Source organism: Rhodnius prolixus, unplaced genomic scaffold, assembly GCF_049639745.1.
Source record: "Rhodnius prolixus isolate KJV_2025 unplaced genomic scaffold, Rpr scaffold_1, whole genome shotgun sequence".
Lineage (NCBI taxonomy): Eukaryota > Metazoa > Arthropoda > Insecta > Hemiptera > Reduviidae > Rhodnius > Rhodnius prolixus.
The window spans coordinates 10,175,053-10,200,676 of NW_027411581.1; the positions used below are offsets into that span (position 1 = coordinate 10,175,053).

At 34.1% G+C, this 25,624-nt stretch overlaps 2 protein-coding genes and 1 long non-coding RNA gene across 8 annotated transcripts in view; 1 reads left to right on the top strand and 2 right to left on the bottom strand.

The window, feature by feature from the left end:
• sick (sickie) overlaps positions 1–25,624 on the bottom strand; it is a 353,303-nt gene that overhangs the window by 148,108 nt on the left and 179,571 nt on the right. The window lies entirely within an intron of this gene.
• Positions 7,363–9,936, bottom strand: LOC141454101 (uncharacterized). The gene is made up of 2 exons (XR_012458400.1): positions 8,245–9,936; positions 7,363–8,169 (listed from the first exon to the last, which is right to left on the bottom strand). It is a non-coding gene; the product is annotated as an uncharacterized lncRNA (long non-coding RNA).
• Positions 21,881–24,599, top strand: LOC141454093 (uncharacterized). Its single transcript, XM_074127907.1, has 3 exons — positions 21,881–22,156; positions 22,515–22,812; positions 24,007–24,599. The coding sequence occupies exons 1-3, from the start codon at positions 22,059–22,061 to the stop codon at positions 24,388–24,390; spliced, it is 780 nt and encodes a 259-aa protein (XP_073984008.1). The 5' UTR covers positions 21,881–22,058; the 3' UTR covers positions 24,391–24,599.

Genomic DNA, 25,624 nt, shown 5'->3' on the forward strand with positions numbered 1-25,624 from the left:
GTTTTACCCTTTTCCAGATAGTCAATGAGGATTATTCCTTGCGAATCCCAAAAGACAGTCGCCATAATCTTTCCGGCCGAAGGAACGGTCTTCGCCTTTTTTGGCGCAGATTCCCCCTTGGTAACCCATTGTTTAGATTGTTCTTTGGTCTCAGGAGTGTAGTGATGTATCCATGTTTCATCCACAGTGACGAAACGACGCTTAAAGTCCTGCGGATTCTTCTGGAACAGCTGCAAACCGTCCTTGCAACACTTCACACGATATGAAAATCACTCGACTTCCTCGATTCAAACGAATGCCAAACACAAAGAAATCAACCGATCTGGCTGAAACTTGGTGTGTGTTCTTCCAAGAGATGCTACTAACTAAACATAACCTCGATACGCGCCAGTAGTGCTATCTCTCTGACTTTGCACGGACTTTTCAAACGACCCTCGCATGATTATTCGGAATAAATAGCATAATAAAGATAAATCAAAAGAATACTTTGGAATGTACAATACACAGTTAAAATGAAGCGCCTATTTCATTACTACTAATGAAGATTTAATATACATTTTATCATTATTTGATCAGAAAATGTATTATAAATGAAATGGCCAGCATAAGGCTAAGAGACATCTAATAAATTCTAAAAAATAATGAAAATTTAATGCAGTAAAATTACTTAAATGATATCAATTGTTGTAAAATTTGAATAAAACACACGAACTTTTTCGTTTGTTTCTAACTAACTGGAAATACTGATTCATCAGGCACTGATGAATGAAATGTAGGGTACCAGCTGATTTGTGTACCTTTTAACATTAAATCAAACTTTTAAAACTGTAAATTTTCGTTAAGGAGTTAACGTAAAAGAACTGGAGAAGGAGATTATGCGGCTATCATATTCACTTTAATCAAACCCTCAGACTAGAAAAACTAAGGTTAATGTATACCAATAAAAATAAAGAAGAAAACTAAACACGTTCAATAAACTATTTAATAATTACCGGCTGAAGTTTAAGCAGTATAAGTCCATCTTTGGACGAGCTTATGACAGCTTCTGATGAATGGAGAAAAGAATTGAGAAAAATGACAATTTAAAACTAGCTAGAAGTTCATATAAAAACCTAATCAGCCATCTAAGACCCTAGATCGGGCAAATTCTAATTCATTTTAATTCGTTACAAGTAGATTTAGCAGCTGAAATTTAATTAGATATGCAAAAGGGTGACACACCAAGACGGGCATAATTTTTTAATGGGAAAATCTAATAATTAGAATATAATTTACGAGCAAAATTATTCTGTGTTAGTCAGAAAAACCTAGCAAAATGTTAATAATTCCCCTTCGTAAAATTAAACATTTTTTTATTGAAATAATACAATAAAAAAGCAGGTTGGTTGTTAACCAATTAATAAAGCGAAGTTTAACAATTTCTTTCCACCCCTTTTATTGCTTATTGTAATTAACTTCATTAAGTAGTTGTGTTAGTCGGGTCACAGACGGTAATAATGTTGGCGCATTAGATTTAATTGTTATTAAATATCCAAAACAGTACCTGGTGCGTACGAGTTAATTAAATAGCATTATTTTGACATTATTCCACGTGGTGCACAATATAAATCAGCCTCAATTTCACTGATTTAGACTAAGTAAACGTTGGGGGGTCGGTCGGTCTCGGTGGAGATCTCTGCCACTGCGACAAGGTGGGTCTATTCCAGCTCCCTCTAGAATTAGAGCACTACCTCCTGTAGATCTGTTTAATTAGACCTAGCAGTGCAAAGGAGGGGCACGACAAGTTTTTCTCTACTGAGGAGCCGATCTATAGTCCATCCAAACACGTCCTTCTCGCTGAAACCCATTCAGTACTGATTTTCCTTTTCTTCATGGCAAACCTCAGACTCTGTGACGCGACAAGGGGCTTATGATCATCCGGAACTTCTAATGATTTATGGAGATAGGTACTTATCATTTAAGAAAAAATTGAAGTACCGAAATAGGAGAGTTGGTGAATTAATCTAATGGGAAAAAAGTGAAGAAGACATTTCATATAATTTTCCAGCTTCCGTAAATATGATTTCTGGGATTTAATTTAAAACTGAAAATTCAAAAGTTTCCTTTAAACATACAAAAAAAGAGATAAAGAGAAAAAAGTTTGACTCTTTTTCAATGCATGGAATCTATTTCCAACATATCCATCACTGTCACAGATTATATTCAAAGTACGTCTTTCGTTACACTATTCATTTCAACTTTTATTCCTACAACTTCTTTTGTTTTCGTCTTTGTGGGAAATGAGTTACAAATATCTGTATTTATGAAAAGTATTTATTTATAAAGTATCCTTTCGTTAGACACAAATCCCATTAAAAAGTTGTCAAGGCCTTCGTGGTGGAAAACAGGAGTAGAGTTTTTACGGGTTAGTCTTTGTTTACTTTCCCCTCTTTTATAAGTATTTCCGGTTTTCCCCCCTCGACAGTTTGTACCTACCCCGATGCACGTAGCTTTAAAGAAGGGAAAGAGTAAAAGCGAGTGAGAGAGAAATGAGTTTCCGGTTGCCATGACGATCACTATATACCCTTACCAAACTTTTTACCTGTCCTTAAACCCATGAACAAGTACCTGGTTTGTTAGATCCCGTGGGGAAAATGCAAGAACATAGAAGATGCACCGAATTTATCCTTCCATCTTAAGGCTAATCTAAGAAAAGACGTCCTATTACATGAGTAGAATTCTTTATTAGATAAATAATTGTCAAGATGTAAGAAGATAAAGGAAGTTGGTACACCAAAAAAAACAAAAAAAAAACTACAAAACTTTCATCTAGGATCAAAGAAAAGAGATTTCCCGAAGGAAATCAGTCACTATTTAATCACTATAAACTCCCTGGTAGTTGTAACAGGAACAAAGTTCATAATCTTGAGCAGTAGATAGAATTAGAATTATTAAAGTGCGATTTCGCAAATATTACCACGCTGAAATTTCTCTTTAGACGGTGACATACATTTCTAATCTTAACTTAAAATTAGTCTAAAATTATTTCTAGTCTTAAATCCGTCAGATTTTCGTGAAAAAAGCAGATTGCGTCAGAAGAGAAATAAGAATCCAGCATTCTAAGCAGTTACGTTAGCTATATCTATCAACCATCTGCAGATCTATTGCAGATGGCAAGCACCTCTTGTCACACTGAGTTACTCTGCTCTTCAAGTAATTAGTAACAGCCATTGACAATGAGTTCGGAAATAAACTTCGATATTGTCTGTAACAAATGTGCATACAAATGTCTTTAGAAGGGAAAATTGACGGTAGACGTTATTTACTTTACATTCTACTGAGGATTTGTCATTTCACTCTATTGCTAAAGAATATCTTGTTAAAGGGAAGTACAGAAATGTTTGATTGAACAAACGTTTGTTTCGTATAAGTGATGTTTAAGCAAATCAATCAATAAAAGATAATTACTTTGAAGTCATCAATATAAAGGTGTCGTTAATGAGTGATAAAAACTGTACTTAGTACCTGAATAGATCATGGTCACGTTTAGGCTACAAAAACAAGGGTTAGCAAAGAGGATAGCAAAGAAGTTGAAGATTAGGTGTTGATTGAAGTGAAGGGTGCTTGCTTTCGTGGAGTGTGGCACTCAATTCGTTTTATCACAGTTCTTTTCTCTTCCATCAAAACCCTTGGGCAAATAAATGTCATCGTATGTATTAAGACAATGACGTGTCAGCAATATAATAGAGGGTCCGCGTGATACACTTGCACAGAGAAATGTCGAGAGAGATGATTGGGGGGAGTGAAGTAGTCTCTACTCTTAATCTTACGTGTGAGTCAACATGATGGAGTTGGTGGTGATGGGGTTGCTCACCAACCCTTGTAACCAAAAATGAAAACTTCTGATTGCTTTCTTTAGCATCAGACATTATTGTCTGTCCCCTGCTGGTCAGTGTAAGTATGGCGAAAGGGTTACATTTTAGAGTTTTCATAGCGAATGCAAGTTTAAATGCGTAATGGAAAATGTAGTGTAACATAGTGAGAGGAGCCCTAAGCTTTCATCGAACTTCTTCAGGCAAAAGTTAAAGAAAATCTCGATGACCCGAAGAGATGATGGAAAAGAACTTAGTGGGATTTAAGCCAGCAATGCTAGCGAGGCAATTTCTTTTTGTTTTAAATTGTTGGAAGCAAAGAAGATACCAGTTATCTTTTCTTAATAATGCCTTGGGAATTAGGACTCTTAGAGTGAGACTCAATCTCTGCAATACCAAAGAGTGGGCCTAGCACTTCGTAGGCTGGCGTTCCTTGCGAATGAAAAACACCCAGTGAGCTAAATCGAGATATGGATCATAAGATATCCTAGCTACTACGGTGCGAAAGTATTCCGCATAGACTGGGAAATGACTGTTACTAATAATGATAAAATTGGATTACTTAAGTTTTGATTATCAGAAAAAATGGTTACAGATCTTACACACCAGTTTTAATTTGGGTTTGCCAATGAGTTTTTAGAAATTATTCACCTCTACTTTTAATTACCTATCATAAAATGCGTTTTCAAGCATTGAAAATGCTTAAATTCAATGTTTTGTGTCATTAAATTGCTTCGCCATCAAAAGACAAACCAAGCAGCATTGTCACTCGCAAGATTGTTGGGAAGCGATGACATCATGAGGCTAGCATTGTTATGAAACGTCTTGAATATTGATCAGAATAGTAGAGAATTGCTACAAGAGAGAATAGTAGAGAATTGCTCGAAAGCTGTTATAATTTCGGAATCAGGTGTGTGGATTCCTTCTTTGGCACAGGGAACTTGCATAGTTCGTAGAATGAAAAGTCCAGTTAAAGACACGGAAGATGCATTTACAATTCGACGAAGGACTACTGGAAAGATTAGATCGGTTGGATATTTGAAAGATTATCGTGGTTTATAATTCGACTTTTTGTTAGCTGAAGAGTTGGTTTATCAATAATTCTTTTTTTATGGATCTTAATTTTGGATGAATGTTTGAATGAGTCTCCATTGTGTTGGTAATGTCTGTTGAGTTTCTTGGTGTGTGAATAGTTTTCACGTCTGCAAAAACAGAATCCTGAATGGTCCTGTCATCAAATACATGGGTTCAATACAAAAGGCTTTGAAAGGAAAGAACTTATTACTTTCCCTAATTCTGGATTTTAAACAGGAAGATCTTACCCATTAAACTGGATGAAGTGAAGGCCATTTTGCCGCTGGAACCGTTGGAACGCATAGATGTAGATGTATGGATTCAGTTCAATATTATATATTGATGGGAAATCGTGTGTTGCAACCAATGCATTCAAAAACCGGAAGTAATGGAATTTCTTCTTCAGCCATTAAGAGACCATCACTTAAAATTCATTAAAAGATATTTTGTTTCCTCCAATAACAGGCATCCATAATATTCCGAAAATAAAAATGCCTCCCTATCAATGGTCCATAAAAAGAATATACAAGAAAAGTGGCGAATATTGGACAGCTGTTGGCAGAGTGGGTTCCCATGTGCCACCAGGTTGGATAGTTTTCTTTATCTTCCCCATCGCCTCTATACTCAATTTCCTCCAGTCTTGAGAGAGAATAACGTAATGGTCTCTCATTGCTCCGCTAGTGGTCATGTTTTCCCATTGCTAGGCTTTCTTTCCCCCCCTTACATTTTTGTACATCTGGATCTTAAACCATTTAGAGGGCTTGGAAGTACCCACTAACCTCTGACATTGCTACACTTTCCCAGCATGTTGTCCACCATTTAGATGCCTGCTACAAATATTACCACTTTCAGTTCATTCAAGAGATTCTAAGTTGAATAGCTATTCGAATTTGAATATTTAAATATACGAAAATTGAATATTTAGTCCAAATTGTTTTTAGAAAGTGTAAACTATTGAAAATCTTTGGATAATTTCCTAATTGCCATCATAAAATAACTTTACAAAAGAGTAAAAAAAGCCCTTCATTTGATCTACACCTTATTTTTGCCTTTCAAACATACATTAATAAATAAATACATCTAACAAAATTTACTTTTATAATTGAAATGATAAAAAACGAGTCGAAATTCGTACTTCCTGTGGTTATTTTAGATTCAGTCTTCTTCATTCAGCGATTTTTTTGGTTTTTAAATTGTGATAATCACAGATTGACGCACAGTGCCTTATAGAAACCAATTTCATGTTTAGAGGATTCCAAAAAAAGTGTATTTCCGGAAGGAAATCAAAATCGAAAACCTGGTTCAACACTTTCTCTATTGAGGAGAGAGAGAAGAGGTAAAATGAAGAAGGATTGTCGATGATTCAAAGAAAAATACTAATTTATGATTTCATATTTCGTCAGTTCTGAAAACCATCAATTTCCCAAAATAAAATAGTTCGTTATTTTTGGTGACTGAATCACAGTTTCAATAGGATGAAAAAATTAATGCCAGTTTCAGTCATTATAAAATTTGTATGTGTGTGTGTTTTCAGTCCATGAACAGACAAGACAGAAGACACACCAACCCTCTAATGATGTAAAACAGTATATTGTAAATTAGCCCTGAAAATGACCTAGTCCCTAGGTCGAAAGCTCGGCAGAATAAAGTTTATAATGACTGAAACTGGCATTAATTTTTTCATCCTATTTAAAAATAATATTCTTAATTTCAGCGATCTGATCATTTCTTTTTCAAAACCGTATTTAAATATATTACCGTATTAAATATATAAATATAATAGTTAAGCAAACAAATTGAAATTTGTTAAAAACTTTTTTTCATTTTATGAAAACTAGAATACGTTACAGGAAGTAGATAATTATGCCGGAAGGCTAGATAAATTTGGTTATCTCTAGAGTGCAAACCGACTTAGAAGGGAATTTTCCTGTCCGACAGCGATGTAGGCAGGGCAATCACCAGAGCTAATAACATGGTCATTTGACAATTAACTTACGGTCGGTCTAATCGCCCTCCGGCAGACAGGGCAAAATCAGCTGTCACGTCCACTGTAAACTAGGGGGTAGCCTGCTGGGTTAGAACACTGTTTATAATTGTATTATACAAATTTAATTTGTTATTAACTGTGAATATGAACTAATACTGCAATTTTGAGAAATAATAATTATAAAAATGTGTGAGAACACTCAACTGGTAGGTTCTAGGTTTTCTTTAAAATTTTCAAATATATCTGTGAACTTAACTTTAGTATAAGTAATAAATAATTTCAAAATAAATTTAAGTTTCACAAATTCTCAACCGCTAAAAAAGTTATTCAATTGACTAGCCACTTTCAATAACTTGACTTTCTTCAAACACGAAATCTCCGAAACAAAGTTCAGTCTCACTAATATTACAAAGTTGGTAAAATGGCACTTACCAAAAAATACATGTAAAGTCGGTAAACACAGATTTATTTATTCTGTAAAGAATAATACAAATTATTATAATATTGTTACAAATAAATCCTGCAAAATATAATATAAATAAAACAAACCTGTAAAGAATAATTAAATTACAAGTTGTTTCAACCAACTAAATAAAAATTACACAAGGTAAACAATCAAGTCACTAAGCGTCACTCTCTAAGTCTCTAAGAACCTTCACAGTCTTCTAACCTGCACTCGCGTTCATGGTCGGGATCGTGGAGCGCTCTACTGGACAATTACACCTCCCCCTCTGAGGTCACAATTCCGAGGAAAGGTGATAGTTTGCTGGTATGGAAGCAGTTTGACATCTTTTTCTTCTTGCCGGAATTTACTTCATACATTGTGGAGGATATCCTTTTTGTAATGGGAAAAGGACCAATCCTGACTCTATCCATTTTGTTTCGATTGAGTTTGTTTCCGTTTTCCACATATACTAGATCCCCAATTTTGAATTTATGAATTCGTCTGTTCTTGTCAATTCTGTTCTTGTTGGCTTCAAAACTAGTCATTGAATTCTGAAAGGCTTCTTTCCGATCCTCAGCTAAATCCCTTTTCACTGATGATTTAGTAGATAATATTTTGTGTACCTTCAAATCCTGATATTCCACGGGTAAAGAGTACCATAACCTCTTATCTTCAGATAAACCAGCCAATTCAAATTCATTTTCACCTTTTTTAATAATATGCACAAATATCTTTGGTTCATGATCCATCCTTCTTGGTATTCAATCCTTGTAATTTAATTTGTAAAGTCGGTAAACACAGATTTATTTATTCTGTAAAGAATAATACAAATTATTATAATAATGTTACAAATAAATCCTGCAAAATATAATATAAATAAAACAAACCTGTAAAGAATAATTAAATTACAAGTTGTTTCAACCAACTAAATAAAAATTACACAAGGTAAACAATCAAGTCACTAAGCGTCACTCTCTAAGTCTCTAAGAACCTTCACAGTCTTCTAACCTGCACTCGCGTTCATGGTCGGGATCGTGGAGCGCTCTACTGGACAATTACATACATTTTCCTGGAATGGAAAAACGTTTCAACCCAAAATTATAGTACTTTTGTAAGAAGTAGTGTACTAAGTTTTAATATAAACTTAATTAATTTTCGATGAAATCGCTGGAAAACTATAAAAAAAAAATTTTCTTCGTAAAATTCTTATTTTCACACTTACACATTGTCAGTTTGTTAACCATCAGTGTCTGTATAAACCCATTAGGGAGCTAGGAAAATCTTTTAACTTGTAGAGAAAGTAAAATCAACTTGACTTTACTTGAGTAACAACTCTGACTAATTTGGCTGGTTGCCACTTTCTCTGGTCATTACTAATATTTAAAAGCACGAAGTTAGAACTTTACACTTGACTAATTTTTTGCCAAATTTAGCAATGCCCGGAAATATGTCTAGCATTATTATATTCACTCGTCATTCACTTGCGCAGCAAACTATAGCCCACTATTTCAGAATAACAATAATAGTAAAGCAGTTTATGACCAAAGAGAATTTTTTTTGCACTTTGATTTGAAGAAATTCAAGCAGTACTTTAAGTTGAATCTATAATTCGAGTAAAAAATTTAAATGAAATAAAAGTCACTAAATTATCCCTATCGTTTTAAATTTGACCAGCCTATCTTAAAGCCATGAGCCTTATTTCTCCTTCAGACAGCCTACTGTAGCCACAAAGCTTGATTAAACAGATCACTACGAAAACCGAGATAAAGTAGTCGCAGTAAAAGAAGTAGTCAATTCAACCTCTCAGTTTGCAAACCATTCAAAGCTTGATTGTCTAAAAAAAAATTTAAAAAAACTGCTTAGCTTATCTCTGTAAGTTTACATTATACTATGAGCTTGACGGATTTTCGAATTTAAATATTTTATTTAGCAAATTACTCCTGAATTGGTTTAAAGCTTTGTCGATTATCCAATCATGGGTAATTGTTTCCACGTTTAAAGATTATTTTCAAATCTTTGAACAGCTGGTGGAACAGATTTGTTGAATGCACTTCAAATTACAAAGAATTTTCGTTTTTTTAAAAAAAACCAGAGATTTCTATAGTTCAAAGAAATCGGCCTATCTTTCAGAAAAAGATGCTAAATGTTTTAAAGAGATTCCAAAGTTAAATGTCGTCGAGCTGTAACATAAGATGTTACGACAAAAATCTGGTCAGTTTTCTGAGATTATCGCTACAAACTATACGTCAAAGAGAAAAATAATTTAATTTTACGTGAATATATACATCTAATATATAAAATGATTAAATAGAAAACAAAAATCACCTGTTAAATATAAATTTAATAAAATGGACGACAACGTGTAGCCATCAATTTAGCCGAGATCATCCTAATGAACGGTAAGGATACTTATTTGTTTTTATATATACCGAGGGAAAGGAACACTTGTGGTTATAAATATCTTGCAGGTGATGTTTTAGGGAGGGATTTATCTGATGATATATAATATGGAGCAGTGTACACTCATCCTCTGCTCGGCTCGGTGATAATCAAAAACCGCCCCGATTATACATTGCCCGGGGGAGCGCAACATTGCAACATTTGCACACCTCGCAGCGCACAGCTTCCCTTCTTGCTAACATTACACAATTCATAATAAAAAAAATTTAACTGCCTACAGAAACGAAAATACATATATTTTTATGAAGATGAATAATAAATTAAAAAAAAAAACGCGATGAAGTACCACGGTTGAGGGTGGAATACATCATTCAGTACAGCAGCGCAACGAAAATGGGATACTTAAATATTCATCTTTGTTAGAACAATATTTCATTACGAAAAGTTCAACATCCAAAATCTGGGGATATGTTAGGATAAAATGAGATAAAATCAGTTAATAAACTTAGCATCTCTTTCGTATCGAATTTTTAACTTATCTAATAAATTGAAATGTTTACTGGGGACGATCATTTTTTTTGTTTCACTTCAATTTTTTCAGGTTGCCTGTGACGAGAGATCAAGTGAAAAGGCAGGTAGTACTCTGGAAAAAAAGCGCTCCAAAGTAGCCCCTTTACTTTAAATAGAAAATTAAATTTAAAAAAAGGGGATTAAAAAGAGGAATGCATTGCTAGACGCTCCTTATTTGAAGGAAATCTGTTGAAGCAGAATCTACAGGATAGGTTTTGAATTTTATGAAATTTTCTTATCACGACAAAAAATAAATAAATAAATAAGGTTTTGGAGGTGATGAATGTAAGTTGAAAAAAGATTTCTGAATTTGACGGAACTGGGGCAAAGTGGAGGATAATGCAGTTCTACTTTTTACTTCCCTGAACTGTAAGGCTTATTTGACGGAGCTGAGGCAAAGTGGTGGATAATGCAGTTCTATTTTTTAGTTCCCTGAACTGTAAGGCTTATTTGATGGAGCTGAAGCAAAGCGGTGGATAATGCAGTTCTACTTTTTAGTTCGCAGAACTGTAAGGCTTATTTGATGGAGCTGAAGCAAAGTGGTGGATAATGCAGTTCTACTTTTTAGTTCGCAGAACTGTAAGGCTTATTTGATGGAGCTGAGGCAAAGTGGAGGATAATGCAGTTCTACTTTTTAGTTCCCTGAACTGTAAGGCTTATTTGATGGAGCTGAAGCAAAGTGGTGGATATGCAGTTCTACTTCTTAGTTCCCTGAACTGAAAGGCTTTTTTGATGGAGCTGAAGCAAAGTGGTGGACAATGCAGTTCTACTTTTTAGTTCGCAGAACTGTAAGGCTTATTTGATGGAGCTGAGGCAAAGTGGGGGATAATGCAGTTCTACTTCTTAGTTCCCTGAACTGTAAGGCTCAATAATATTAATTTGTTAATCCCACCAAAAAGTAAAATGGGCTAACCACTTCTTTAAGAACATTGGCTATCCTGTGCATTAATATTATTTCTTTACTAACTTGAATCAAACTGAACACTCACAATTAAAAACTCTATTTAATTTACGAGAATCAGTAGATTTATCTTAATTGGGAGCTCAACAAATATAGATTCGCCCTGGTTTCATGGTCATCCTCATAAATAAAAATATAAGATTTAGTTTGTTAAAGTGATCGAAAATAATGGAGAGTTGTTCTTAAATATAGTACTATCCTTTACTTTATTAAAGAAAAGAACACGCGCTAAAGTATGACTGTTATTAATATCTAGGATTAGTTTAATAAAGTACCTCAGATTAGCCGCTTTCGAGTGACGCAAAACAAATTAATATATTGTAAAAACAAAACGTTACAACAAAATATAAAATCCTGATGAAGGTATTTCTGCTAATCAGGTCATAGAGTTATTTATAAATATTTGTGTAAAGGAAAAGAAATAAAAAAATGTCCATGTTAGTGACGCATTTTCAATTTTTCAACGTTTACGTACCAAATATAGAAGTGGACTTAACGGTTGTAAGTTTGCGCAATCAAGTCAACAACATGCAAAGACCTCAATAGGCGAGGAACCAGATTGGAGAAGTTGTACGGCCTTGACCTACACCGAGTGGATGTTTGGTACAGCGTGTACAGTGCCTGACAGCCTCTTAGAACAACATTCCTTATTCGGACAAATCTGGTTCTATTAGTAGCCGACTAACCGCCAAATACTATGGAACACTTGTTTGGCTTGGAATGACCTTTAGCCTCCTTCACTATGGTAGGTAAGTGGGTTATGGGTTTGTTTAAGAAACGGTTATTTTGGAACTATGGTTCTTGTTTTTAGTAGATCGGAAAATCTGGTATCATACAATGCAAATAATATCACGTCATCTTTTCTCTGGAGACGTAGATACACTTCGGCATTCAGATAAATGCACTTTCGGTCGTTTGAAGTCAAGTCAAACTCGGACTAACAATGGCGAAAATGGGTGAGCTACATGTTAGCTATTTACTAGAATCAAAGATATCATGACTTAACTAAATTGAACAGACGTTTGAAATTGTTGCAACAAAGTAGTTCTTAAGAGAATATAACATGGTGGGTTAGTTTGCATCGTCATCGCACGCTTAAACCAAACTGGAAAGCCAGTTGTTAACTTCTACAGAGCTTATAATTCAAGAATGTTTCCTGTAGGAATGTGGCCATCTAGGCTATACAAGAATTTGCAAGAGTTTTACTATTTTTTTGCACGAAATTTTGTAATAGAAAATGCCCATCAAAGGATAAAAGATGCAGGAAAATATCGGCTAAGTTAGCTTCCTCTTTCTGCTTCGAGGAGCACGTACTGCAAACTAACAAAAATTTCCCTTATTGAATTCCACCAGAAAAGTTATTTTCTGGAAAAAAAACTATAGTATTTTCTGATTTATGGAGAATTTGAATACGAACATTCATTTTAACTTCAAATTGTGAGATTGAAGCCAGCAGGGAACCGTTTCTTAAACGGTTCTGTGGAATCTTTAGTTTTGGTCATACATCTTGCATCATACTCGTAAAGAAGCATCTGTCTTGTAAGATAGGAAACACCTATTTCTTTAGGCTGGACATAACGTCCTATACTACCAATTAGAAGTATCATGGACGTGGGCAGAAGCACATACTTTACTATTAATATTTTTTCTAACAAATAAAAAGTAGCTACAAGCGGGATTCGAACTGGAGAACTCCTACTTGGAAATGCAAGCTTCATAAACACTATAGTTAGTGACTATACCATCAATCGCCCCAAGTGTTTCAAGCCTGGATGTATACTACTTAATGCAGATCCCTAGACTAATTTGTCACCCAGCAGATCTGTTCAGCTGACTTGTTTACCCCATGCGGTTTCTAGAAGCTGAGATATTCTCTTGATGATCTAGAAACTCTGACTATTCGACCATGCTTTCCTAATTAAATCTGTCCATATTTTAGTACATTGTGATGGATAATAAATTTATATTTGTAATTTTGTGTAAAATTCAACAATAGAACTTAATTTGAACCACATAATGAATGCAGTCTCAACAAATCGCCAGCGATTTTACACTTCATTATTTCAAGAATATTAATCGATGATTAGATCAGCAAAATCGTTAGAACCACTTTAAAAACAGTGTAAAGTCTCGAACAACTAACTGGCTATAAAATCTTTGTTGGTTACAAAAAAAGAGTCCAAATATCATAATCATTGTTAAAGAAAATACTATTATTAGAACTTACAATTAAATCTTCGAAACTAGCCCTTCCTTTCCAGCAATAGACATCAAACAGCTGAAGAAGAAGAGTGACGAATTCAAAACAGCTGTTTAGAGACGTATATAGTATAAAATAAGTATGGAATATACTAGTATTTATTTTATTTATCACAAGGATAATTTAGTAGACATTTCTTTGTCGTTTGAAGTAAATAATACTAGAAATTACCAGCAGTAATTCTAATTTATTACCTAGAATTACTTAAGAAATAACTCTACTGTTATACGCCCATACTGAATAAGTAACCCAAGAGTTTCGTTGGGGCTTTAACTATCACATAAATATGGAAACGGAAATCTCCAATAACTAAGAAACCTTACAACCCTTTTATAAGTATTAGTACTATTTCCTGTATAAATAAAAATGCTCCTTTTTTTTATGAGTACCTTGATGCTCAAATACCAGCTATAAATAGTAAATCCAACATCAAATTTAGAGCCGATCTTGAAGAATTAGTATTACATGAAACAAGCCAAAAAGAATTCAATGGTTTAGGAGATGAACATTGTATAAGTAAATGTTTATTATCAGGCAGTACTATAAAGGGCTTCTAGGGAGGATGAATATAAAGGCAGAAAAAAGGAGTTATTCCAATGAATTTTGTTTCTTTCATAGTGGTTACTTGTAGCTGAAGGGAAATGCCCCAGCGTAATATAGAGATAACAGGGCCGTAGGTTAAATAATTCCTAATCCTGAATCCTGAGAACTAACGTTCTCACAAAAACAGGGAGGTAGGACAAAAGTGGAATGACCTTTTAAAGAAAGGGATCAAGGCATTGTTCTGTCAGAAAATACATAAAAAGTTAGTATTTATATCAAGAACATGCCAGCACAAAATTAGCCATTTTCTCTGATTTTTAGAATTAATTCATGGATTTTTTTCCCCCAATCTTGAAGAACCAAGCAGAATGGAAAGTGAAGATAAACGTTAGAATCAATCATTCTCTGTTTAAATCTTAAAATGTTGATCACCATTGTAGTCTTGATCAAAAAGACGATACAACAGTTTGACTGAAAGATGTATAATCGCCATATGAAAAAAATCAATCTCATTATAAGGCTTTGGTCTGTTCTCATTCAAACAAATCACGTATTTGTTGACTCTTTATTGAAGATTAATCTATTTTGAGGTGATCTTTTCTCAATATATTGGGTACCAATTAAGAACCATTCATTTAACAAATAAGTCTGAAAATACGTATTTAATGCAGACTACTTATTGGCACGATTTTTAACCATTTTCACCCCCAAATCAGAAGAGACAAAACCACTGATTTCAGCGCTATACTTCAGTTCATCAACAGTAACTGTGTGATGATTATTCCAAATGCAAATGGCTAAATTGGACGTAAACATAGATAGAAAATTACATGTCATATCCAGCAGTCTGCCGCTGGCCTTGTTCAGAATTCTCACTTCATGGCGAGCATCAACAACTCGCAGTTTCCCTTCGCTGCCGTACTGTGTGTGTATCCAGGCCCTATTGTTACCAACATATCATATTAATTCATTTCTCCCGCCAGCCCTGACCCTTCCAGAACTATATAAAGGACCATCTCACTCTTTCACTCAGGAGCTACCCCTGGAATTAATTGGAAAGGGAGTTTCCAATTTCCATTTCGTGTGCCTGATTGTTCCGTTTGAACTATTGCCTCCTCGACCCCTTTAAACAATAGCCCTTTACCCTATTACTTGGAATAGCCCTTCTTTCCACAGTCCTTCTGAACAACGAAAGCAAGTTACTCGCTAAAAGTTAGTCTCTTGCTAAAACTGAAGTCATTTCATAACCATTTTGAACGGTTGCCAAACTTAAGAAAATTCCTCTAATTCCAGTTAATTTCATTGATAATTGAATTAATAAACAAATTTTAATTTTGAAAACTTACTTTCATTAATAATTATTAGCTAATTAAGTGAAAATGTAAGACGGGGTAATCGGAAGTTGGCAACAGTTACCAAACACTTTATCCAAACGACTAATTCAAACTAATTTGAAATTGCATTATAAATTGAAACTCTTAATAATTTTCAAAAGATTCATTTTAAAGCTAAATTATATTCACACAATTGATCTTTAGAATAAATAACAGCTTCCATCATGCAGGAGTATTTGCTCTTTGAATATTTTTACAAATATGTCTTCTTTTTTTGTTTCAATTTGGAATTTTAAATGTATACGTAGTTTCGTTGGTTCGGCTTTTGATGTTGGATGAAAATTTGAATCCGATCAGAAAGAACCATTCTTGACATATAAACCAATATTATTCAACACTGCATACCTCACCACATCTTCAAGAATTAAGGGCAAGTTGTTTTTAAAGTAATACTTACATAGATATAGGAACCTCCATTTTTCTTAGAGCCTTTAGTATGTCAACACAACCTAAAGTGATTGTGGATTACTAGACAGCGGCACCACAAAAAAATACAACAAAATTTGAATTAGCAAGTTACAGACCTTTAACATAACAAGCTTCGAACTTTTGAAATTTCAGTTACGTTGGTTGAAATGAAAATAGGCTCCCCAATTGTTTTTCAATCTTTGAGTTCCAGCAATTTATCATAAAAATGGTCCAGCTAAGCATTGTAATAGACGGGCACTATTGTAAGATTAGTGAGGATGCCAAAAATAAAAAAGTTTTAAATAGAAATAGGTCTGTATGCTGACGGTGGAAACTCAATTAGACATTATCTTATCAATAGTGAGGGATAGCGGCAAGATACTTTGGAAGACCATAGAAAAATAGTTAAGACATTACGTACAGATTGCTAAGTTTATTATAGCACATGAAACGCAATATGTTTAGCTAAAAATAAAAAGAAAGAAAAACAAGATGTTTCTTAGAAAATCTTTGAAGAGTCTGAGAAAACTGCACTTTCACTGATTAAAGCTGCACTTGGTTAGTATAGCCAGCCAGATACTATACGAGTTAAAAGACCACAAACACTTTCCTTATAAACAAAACCTTAATGTTTTCATTTGTACGGCTCATTTCAAAGTTATAAGGCTGATGATACCTTTCCAGGTTATGTTTGTAGACGTCAAATTTTAACACTACCACTTAGCCTGATTGGGTAGAATCGATTACAGCCAGCGGGCAAAATGTTCCCCTACTGAGATGAATGAAACCTAGGGTTTCTAAAGTTGTACGGGTTATTATTAGGTTTCATGATGAGTTCAATGTACCTTGTATGGATCAAATTTATGTCAATTTAATTGAAATTTCAATGTTATTAACTCATAATAAGTGGCGCAGATAGACTTTCTGTTTGTTAGTAAGAAAACTAAACTTTCATCTGTCTTTACAGAAAAAATAAAATGTGTCTAATTGACATGTTTCTTAAATTGAAGAAATAAAAACAAGAGAAATTATTTTGGTGTCACTATTTTTTGGGGGGGAAAAAAACTGTATTTTGTACAAAAAAAAGAGAAGGAAAATCACCATTTATTTCTTGTCACAATAAATTCTAGAACCACTTCTTTTTAATTGACGTTTTACAAAAAAAATTAGTAGAAGATTTAAGTTCTTGAAAGCAAGAAATAGATTGTTAAATCTGAACACATTATGTTACAAACAAAACAAGAGTGTTTACAGAAATAAAAAGAGGTGTAGATGTTAGAATTTAAGAACTTGATGATCTCTGACTGATTTATGATTAAAAAGAAATCTTAAGACATTTACGGGTGCAGTTTTACAATGTTTAGGAAATAATGTAGGAGATAAATTCGACTACTTGGAAAAATACCATTATCTCGGTCGCACTTTCCTACTTACGTCTAACAATGACTGATAGCTTGGTACTTTTGGACGACGCATAACTTGAACATCATCTGCTAGATCTACAGCTACATCTGGATGACTTTCATCAAAATCTTCACCCGGTGAATAATAGGGATCACCATTATTTTCACTATTCTTACTGGATCTTCCGTAACTATAAGAGAAATATTTCGGTTTGTCTGTCGTTTCATAAGAATAAGAAGTTCTATAAGATTCTGCTTTTCTATTGTTTCCTCTGCCAGGGCTAGATGAGCGACCATAATTCTGTGGAGTACCGTAATTATAGTTTTTCTTTCTACGACGTTCTAATGGAACCTCCCTATTGTAGTGGCTGGCCGAACCTAATGGATGAAATATTGCACGAGTATTCGGATAAGCATCTATCTCATCTGGATAATCGCCAACTTCAACAGATGAAGAAGATACTTCTCCGCTGCAATAAAGTGCACTTCTAACTAAGAAAATAAATAAAACAAACACAAACATGTTTACAGTATCATAGTGCATTCATATTTCAATGGGTTTGTACTTATATAGACACTATTAGATCATATCAGCCAACCACTTCCAGCAAGTCTTGCGCAAGCGTATTTCAAGTGTAATAAAAGAAAGAAAGAAATACATTAAATAATGTCGCGGTGAACCACTCGGAAATTTTATGGATGATCAAACCAGTTAATTGTATCTTAGATCCGCAAGAAAGTGAACTTGCCAGCCAGCAAGTTTTTTATTTTAATTACCTATTGGGATTTCCGCCGAAGAAACAGAAAGATTAAGACACGGAAGAGAGATTGCAGAAGTATATGATTTTAAAGTTGAAACTGTAATCAGGTTTGTTGAAACTAAAGAGTATCTTTCTTATGATTTTTCATATTATTTTGATTGTTCTCTTTTCTCTTAATATTTGCTAGTTATGTAAACATCTACGGCCACCATCTTAGTACAAGTACATGAAGAAATCTTGCAGGCACTGTGCTTCTTGAGGCCACATCAATTGTAAGGCAGTAATTTAGTTTCCTAATGTCGCTGCAGACTTTGTATTCAGTAAAATTCTATTTCTACATTCCACAGGATCACAAAATTTGAACGCACACAAAGCTTGTTAAATGCATAATATAATAACTAAATATATGTATATTATAATTAAATAAATATTATCTTAATTTGAAGATTTTCTGTCTGAAAATTTTTTCTCAGTATTATGAACATGATAAAATAACAAATTTTCGCATTTTTCGTATTTTGGATCTCAAATATCTCGGAATTAAAGAAAAGTGGCAGAAAGCTCAAATTTGGCTTTTCAATTTGGTAATTCTACCGTTACTATTTTTTCGTAAATGGTTTCCAAAAATTTTCTTTTAAAATTTCTGCACTACTTTCCAGCCCATCGTCGGTTTTTTGCTTTCATTAGAAACTTTCTTAATACTGAGCATCCACAGATTGTTAAGGAGCGTTAAAAATTAAGCAGGAATTTGAAGCCAGCCGGTTAACTGTTCACTTTACAAAATAGACTTCTGAGTATTCCAATTTTTTGTTTCTCAAAAATTCCAAATATTTAAACTTAGAAGCTAATTTCACACCTAATAACTTTACTAATTTATTTGGAACATTTCAAGTAAAAAGTGATTGTTTTAGGATATCTTTGGCATTAGATCTGAAGAAAGCGCGGAGAAAAGTAAACTATTGAGCTTCAAAATTACCGCATTTTTAGAAAGTTTTAAGAGTGAAGAATCAGTTTTTATTAATTTTAATCTTATTTTTGATGTCCAAATTTTTTTTATTTGGATAAAAGTTCTGTTTGAATAAAGTTTGTAAACGTTAATTGTAATAAATTACTCTTAGAAAAAGTTGCATAGTGTCTATATTTGTTATTACCAATTAAATTTAAGTCATTGATTCAAGAAATTTACTTCTTTACTCAAAAATAATAGAAATATCGACAAGAAGAGCCCTCTGTTGAAGGAAATTACCGTGAACTGTACTAGTGATTTATGAAATAACTCAGATAGCCAATTAGTAAGATGTTCTATTGGTCGTAAGATTTTACTCAGAATAGGTTTCCTTATTTTGCGACCAACTTCTTCCTTATTCTACAAATTAGCTTTTGTCCCTTCATCCGTGAATACATAGAAGGACATCCTTAACAAGTGATACAGAAAATATCTCGTAGAACTATCTATTATAGCCAAGTGATCAAGGGGGATCCTAACTTGGGGTATATAACAGTCCCCCTTTTATTGCGAACAGTGTACCCCAGTTCATCCTCCTTATCATCACAGAGCTCCTCCCTCTAACAACGTTGAGTACAATAACTAAAAATGTTTCCTTGCATTGTCGTAGAAACTTCAATCGTTGTTGCTTAAAGCTGCACTGAAAAGTGCCGAAAGATTTTAGGTGAAAGATGTATCGGTAAATAATCAATAACGCTAACTAGATTAGAACAAACTAGATTCAGAACTAGAGCATACTTAACTCGATAGAAAACTTCTTGAGCCTAGATAGAAATCTCTAACTCGTCGAATAGCTAGTGAAAATGGATGTTCTCGACTAAATAGACGATAATTGCCAGGGCTATTCTCGGGAAGAGAGAAAAACACTAATTAGCTTGACGTCAGACAATAACATTCAATCAGAAATAGCTTTTGTTAAGTTTCCTTAGTAACGGGTAGCGAATCAGAACGATTGGACCATATGTGGTGAGACTGCTTATCTCAGTCTAACATAGCATGTGCTACTGCTTACTGGAACAATAAGGCCACAGTTAACGCCTAAGTACAGCTTATGCCAAACAATAGCCTGAAGATAGTATTGTGTTGTTGAAGATAATAAGATCTATTTTGTGCTTAAGTAGGGTCAACTTAGTAATGAAAGCGTATCATCCAAGCAATACTAGCCACCCTTCTACGGTTATTTGGGACATTAACAGCTTTATTACCTTCTTTCTTTTCTTTTGTTTACATTTAGATAAAATTAGCCAATTGGAAATGCCACTAATCGAATTTTCAGTTGTGAAGTTCTCTCTAAAAATGGCTCCAATAGGGGAACAGTTTCGGCTTGACTTAGTTAGGGATCGCACAGTTAAAGTTAGCATTGTATTTCGCTTAATTTTCAGCACCTGTACAAAACCACTTAGCTTTCCTAACTTCGTAATACTTGAAGGATATAACGGGGAAAAGAAAAGGAGTAACAACTGCAAGTGAAGTGAGTACGAAATAGGGGGGGGAAAAGCGGAAAGTTTAAAGAAAAGTAGGAGGGAAATTGTAGTAATGTTTTGGCGCAAGTGGGAAAACTATGGGATGAGATAACATTTCCTTTTGATTGAACCAGCCGTATTGCATTCGGTAAGCTTTAGCTGTCTTACTTGATGCATTTCTTAGTCGATTGTTAAACTAGAAAGCTGTGAAGAAAGGCAGCACTGGGAAGTGGAAGATGTTACTGGAAGTAACTGGAAATGATGGGGAGGAAAAAGAATAACTAAATCGATTGACTTTCCACGTTATAGCCAAGAAAAGCGATTTCAAACAGATAACAGTGAATTACCTGGGAATCCTTGCTCTAAGAAAGGGAACCCCAAAGATGTAACACGAAGGGTTCTGATTCGATTTAGTAATATTGTAAACTTTATATCCCTACATATTATCTACTAAACGGGCATATTTTATTGACGGGCATTAGATGGAGAACCGATTTCATTCTTTCTTTATGTCTGCTTTAAAGATAATGTGATTTTCTTTTTAGATTTTTCAAGTAATAGACTACATCCGGGAGAACGTAACGTTGTTGGCCTTAAAATTAAAAGAGGAACCTAACCTTCTCAATGAATTTGTAACATAGAGACGTGATATTGTTATAAAATCCCACCTGTTTAGTTTGTTGAACTAAAAAACTATTCCACTAACTCATTAAGCAATTTTCTCTCACTTAAATTCCTGAATTTGGAATTTTTAAGTCAATATAATTTGCATAATATCGCATAAGGTTTCAGCTTCCACTGTTTTTTTTTATTTTTGAAATATTTGACCACCGAACATTTCTCTGTAAACTTTTTTTTTTTGTAAAGAAAAATTTCGTTTAGGAACAGAAAATAAAAAAAAAGGAAGTACCCGCCTTTGAGTACCATTGTTTGCACTAAGATGTAGGGGCTTGTTTTTAAAGATGAACCAAAGTTAAATTGAAATTTTGAATTTATTTGTCGGCGCGAAACACTTACGACATTTAATATTCTTTAATATCAGCTGAGATGTTATTGAATTACTTATAATCCATGTGGGAAACTATTAAGAGCCTAAAAAACTGAAAAATTATGCACAGACAGCCAAAAAATAGTATTAAAAACGGAATTAATAATTTTAATCATTTCTATTTGAAAGCTACGTAACCAGTAACCTAACATATGAATTAAATATTACGCACTATTAATTTCTTTATTATTGAACTAACTAGAGTAATCGATAAATATGAATAATATTGAGTAATGGTAACTTTAAGTAAAAGAAAAAAAATAAAAAAGAAAAAAGACTGAAGTTGTAATTCAGTCACCATCGCCACCGCCTCATTAGTGGTTACTGAAACATAAATCACCTGACAATGTTAATGTAGGTTTTTTTTTTTCCTTTCAGAAATATAAACTTTATATTCCCGCAAAATTCTAGTGGAAATGTAGCCCATTTGACAACAAAAAATTGGGACAAAATAGATTAAATTGGTTTGCATAATACTACCAGGATGTCCAGGTTAGATGTGGTTATGTTGCTGAAAGAAGCGCTCAGACGGCAGCAATTCGACCACGACAACTTCCAATTAGTCAGATCTGAAGTGGCCAGGTGAGTGATAATGTCCATTTAAATAAAATATTATCAATTTGCCCTCCAAGAAGAAGGTTAATTTTTTGACGAACATCTTATGGCTACAAAATATTTGTTGAAATGTAACCTCTTTCTTTTCATTTTAAATTCCCTAATTCTTTGCCAACATAGAATTAGGTATCCATTAGGCAAGCAACCATGAGAAGGAGATTAGAAAGAATACAACTTCTAGTTAATAATAAGATCGAAATGCAAAGTGGCAACGTCTGAAATTGCATCCGATACTTAAGTCACTTTTCTTTTTTTTAAGTACACCATTCAGTTGTTTTTGTAACTTCTAGTAATAAATAGGTAATATGTTCATTAATCTTTACAGTTACCTGACTTCAAGATACTCCCAGAAAAGTGCAGTAAGTCAAGAAGCCAATCAGTTTCGAGAGGTACGCCATGAAAAATTAAAGCAAAAGCTTACAGAAAAGAAACAATTAGCGACATCATTAGTTAACAACCAACGTACAAGGCCTAAAACCTTACTGCATATGTTAGCCAATTACAGAGCGCAGGGGAGCAACCCAGAAGAAGTGAAATTTCCATTACTTAGACAATTCCCTCAGAAGACTGAAGTAAAGAAATTGCCAAAATCATCATCCGAACCCAGTATACCAACGCCAAAGGTAGAAAATGTTCCATTTTATAAATTAAAAATGGGTACTTTGTGTGAAAGAGGGTGGAAAGCAATATTTGGACAGATCTGCCCACAGATGTTCTCTCAACAATGTTTGTAAACATTTATTCTCGGTCAATCAACTTCCAATAAAATTGGTTCATCTCTAGACAGCCTAAAATTGTATACAAATTTAAAAAAATATGGATAAAACTATTGCCAAAAATATAATTAAACAAACTGTTGGCCAGTAACTCTGCAAAATCTACTGTAATTAAAAAAATAAATAACTGAATAACAGAGAACCTTCGTGTCATCATATTTTGCATCCACCGGGCATTTGCCTACCATCTGTAAAACCGAAGTAACCAATGAACAAAATTAGGTAAAGAAACAATGGGCTCAATTTAGTGCAATAGTGAGCACAAAGAATTCTGTCTGTTTATATCTGTTCATAAATATAATTTTTTTTTTACAAAATGGATTTGTTTTTTCTATTTCCCTAGTCCATTTCATGATACAAATTATTACAACCTTCACTGGTTTCCTTTAAAATGTGACAATAACGATGTAACAATAGTCTTGACTATTTTCTCTCTCTCTCTTTGAATGTTCTCGGAAACAAGGGTCATTAGTTTACAGATGTTGCCATGTTCGGAAATAGTATCTAGAAAGGAACGTCACGAAGAAGGTGATAGCGGCCGCGAACCGCAGACAATAACGATACGTTTAGAGGTGTATCGGTTGAGTTTCTTGCCATAGAATCTACATGATTTCTAGGTAATCATCGAGGCAACAATAACCTGTCATATGTTTAATAATTTTGAATTCGAAACATTAGTCAAAAAGTTGTCGAGAGAAGAGTAAAAATTAATTTTAATCTCACTTGACTGTAGATACTTGTTTTTTACGATAGACTATTAACTATTATATTCCCTGTGGAAGAATTCAGATTAATATCAAACGTTCTAACATGGCTCACAGCTCGTTCGTCTTACAACCAACGAGTAAAGGGTCTTTTCGTGATCGTGGGCAGTCCGTCAGCAAACTGTATTCAGATATACATCACATACCATATACATTGATAAGAAATTACCTCATAAAATTCACCAATGTTTGGGAGAGAGTTTCAAATTTGAATTTATTATTTAAACTTATTCTGTTAGGAATGATTTTATGTATATATATATTCTGGATGTTGTAGAATGCCGATGATACTGGCGAAGAAAAACTACTAACCGCACTATCAAGTAGCCAACTATTGCGTAAAACGATTCGTGCACCTTGGCATACATTTCGGTCCCCGTCCGAGACACCAGTTGTCACATCTGATAACATGAATCCAACAACAGAAATGAAAAAAATAGAAAAGAACAAGGCTAACCTTAGAACAGTGGCAGATAGGTCGACCAAATTGTCCGCCCTAGGCGAGGCTACCCTGAGAGCCGTTAGAGAGCGCAAGGAAAAGAAGGAGCTCGCGTTGGCTGTAGCCAAAATGGAAGCAAGGCAAGCTAAAATTGCGGAATTAAAAGCCAGAGCTGAGGCCGCTCTAAACAAAGCTAAAGAAGTGTTATCTGGACTTGCGTAGTAATTTGTTTATTTAGTTTTACATATATTTATGTTGATTTTGAGGCTACATTGCTGCCTCGCACACCAAATATATGGTACGACATCAACTGAACATTCTTATAACAACACTAAACAATACAAGCTATATTATGTAATTTTTTCTTTCGGCGTTACATTTGTTTTTGTCAAAATGTTTTTTAATAAAAGGACCAAGTGTTTTAATGAAAATTGTATTCATAACAACTATACAATAGTTTTATCCTCCATAACTGGTAGAGATATGTTACAGCTGGATCCTTACGCAGGACGGACAGCTGCAACAATTCTCTAAACTTTTACACTATTTACCCACCCATCCTCGAATTCTCATCACTTTAAACTTGCAACGCTTTCTCAGAAAATTGTTTTTCAGCGTTTCTCGCGGGTATTGTCACACTAGGCGGACCTCTCTTGAAAGAGAAGTCCTTCAGGACAATTTACTATTTTGTCATGTATTAGAACAAATTAGCCACCTAGATAATATCAAAAGACATTAACAACTAATAGAATTCCAAATAGGTTTACCAGGAATGCCATTTTAAAGGATGAGATTTATGAGATTCTCGGACTGTATTCGATCAATAATAATTTTTAACTAAAATTTGTTGTTCAGCATTTTTGGAGTAGAAAGAGTTTTGAGAATCTGTGCGCTTGGTTTTTTTTGATTGGCGAATACTCTCAAAGGGAAATAAGATAAGATGTTCTTACTTCTTAACCATTTCCGTTTTATAAATGTTAGAATTTGTAACCACACTCCCCACATCAATGGCACAGTTGCGGTTACTTTAGAAATAAAATTAGATAAACCGAATAATAGTGGGGGAAAATGTAAACCTAAGGAGTGTGCAAAAGTTCATTATTTAAAACTTGCCCAAGTTACTTTGGCCTTAGGTGCAGAAAGGCTAGAAGACTCTTAGGACAATCGTAGGTCTTTTGACAGGCCACTAAAGTAGACTGAATAAACACATTCATCCATGGGCCTAACATACTTAACCCTTGAAGATTTGACTGATAGTTAAAGAAACGTACACTGCCAGTCAGTGTAAAGGGCGTGGATGAAAATTTTGGAGCAGAAAAACTAGTACCTTCAAGCTTTATTCAAGAGTCCTTTTCCACACTCTTAAGTGGACTGGCAGGAGTGTTCCAACTACGAGGGTTGTTTGAAAAGTCCGTGCAAAAATAAAAACTACTTAATTTTTGGGGGTAAACCTTTT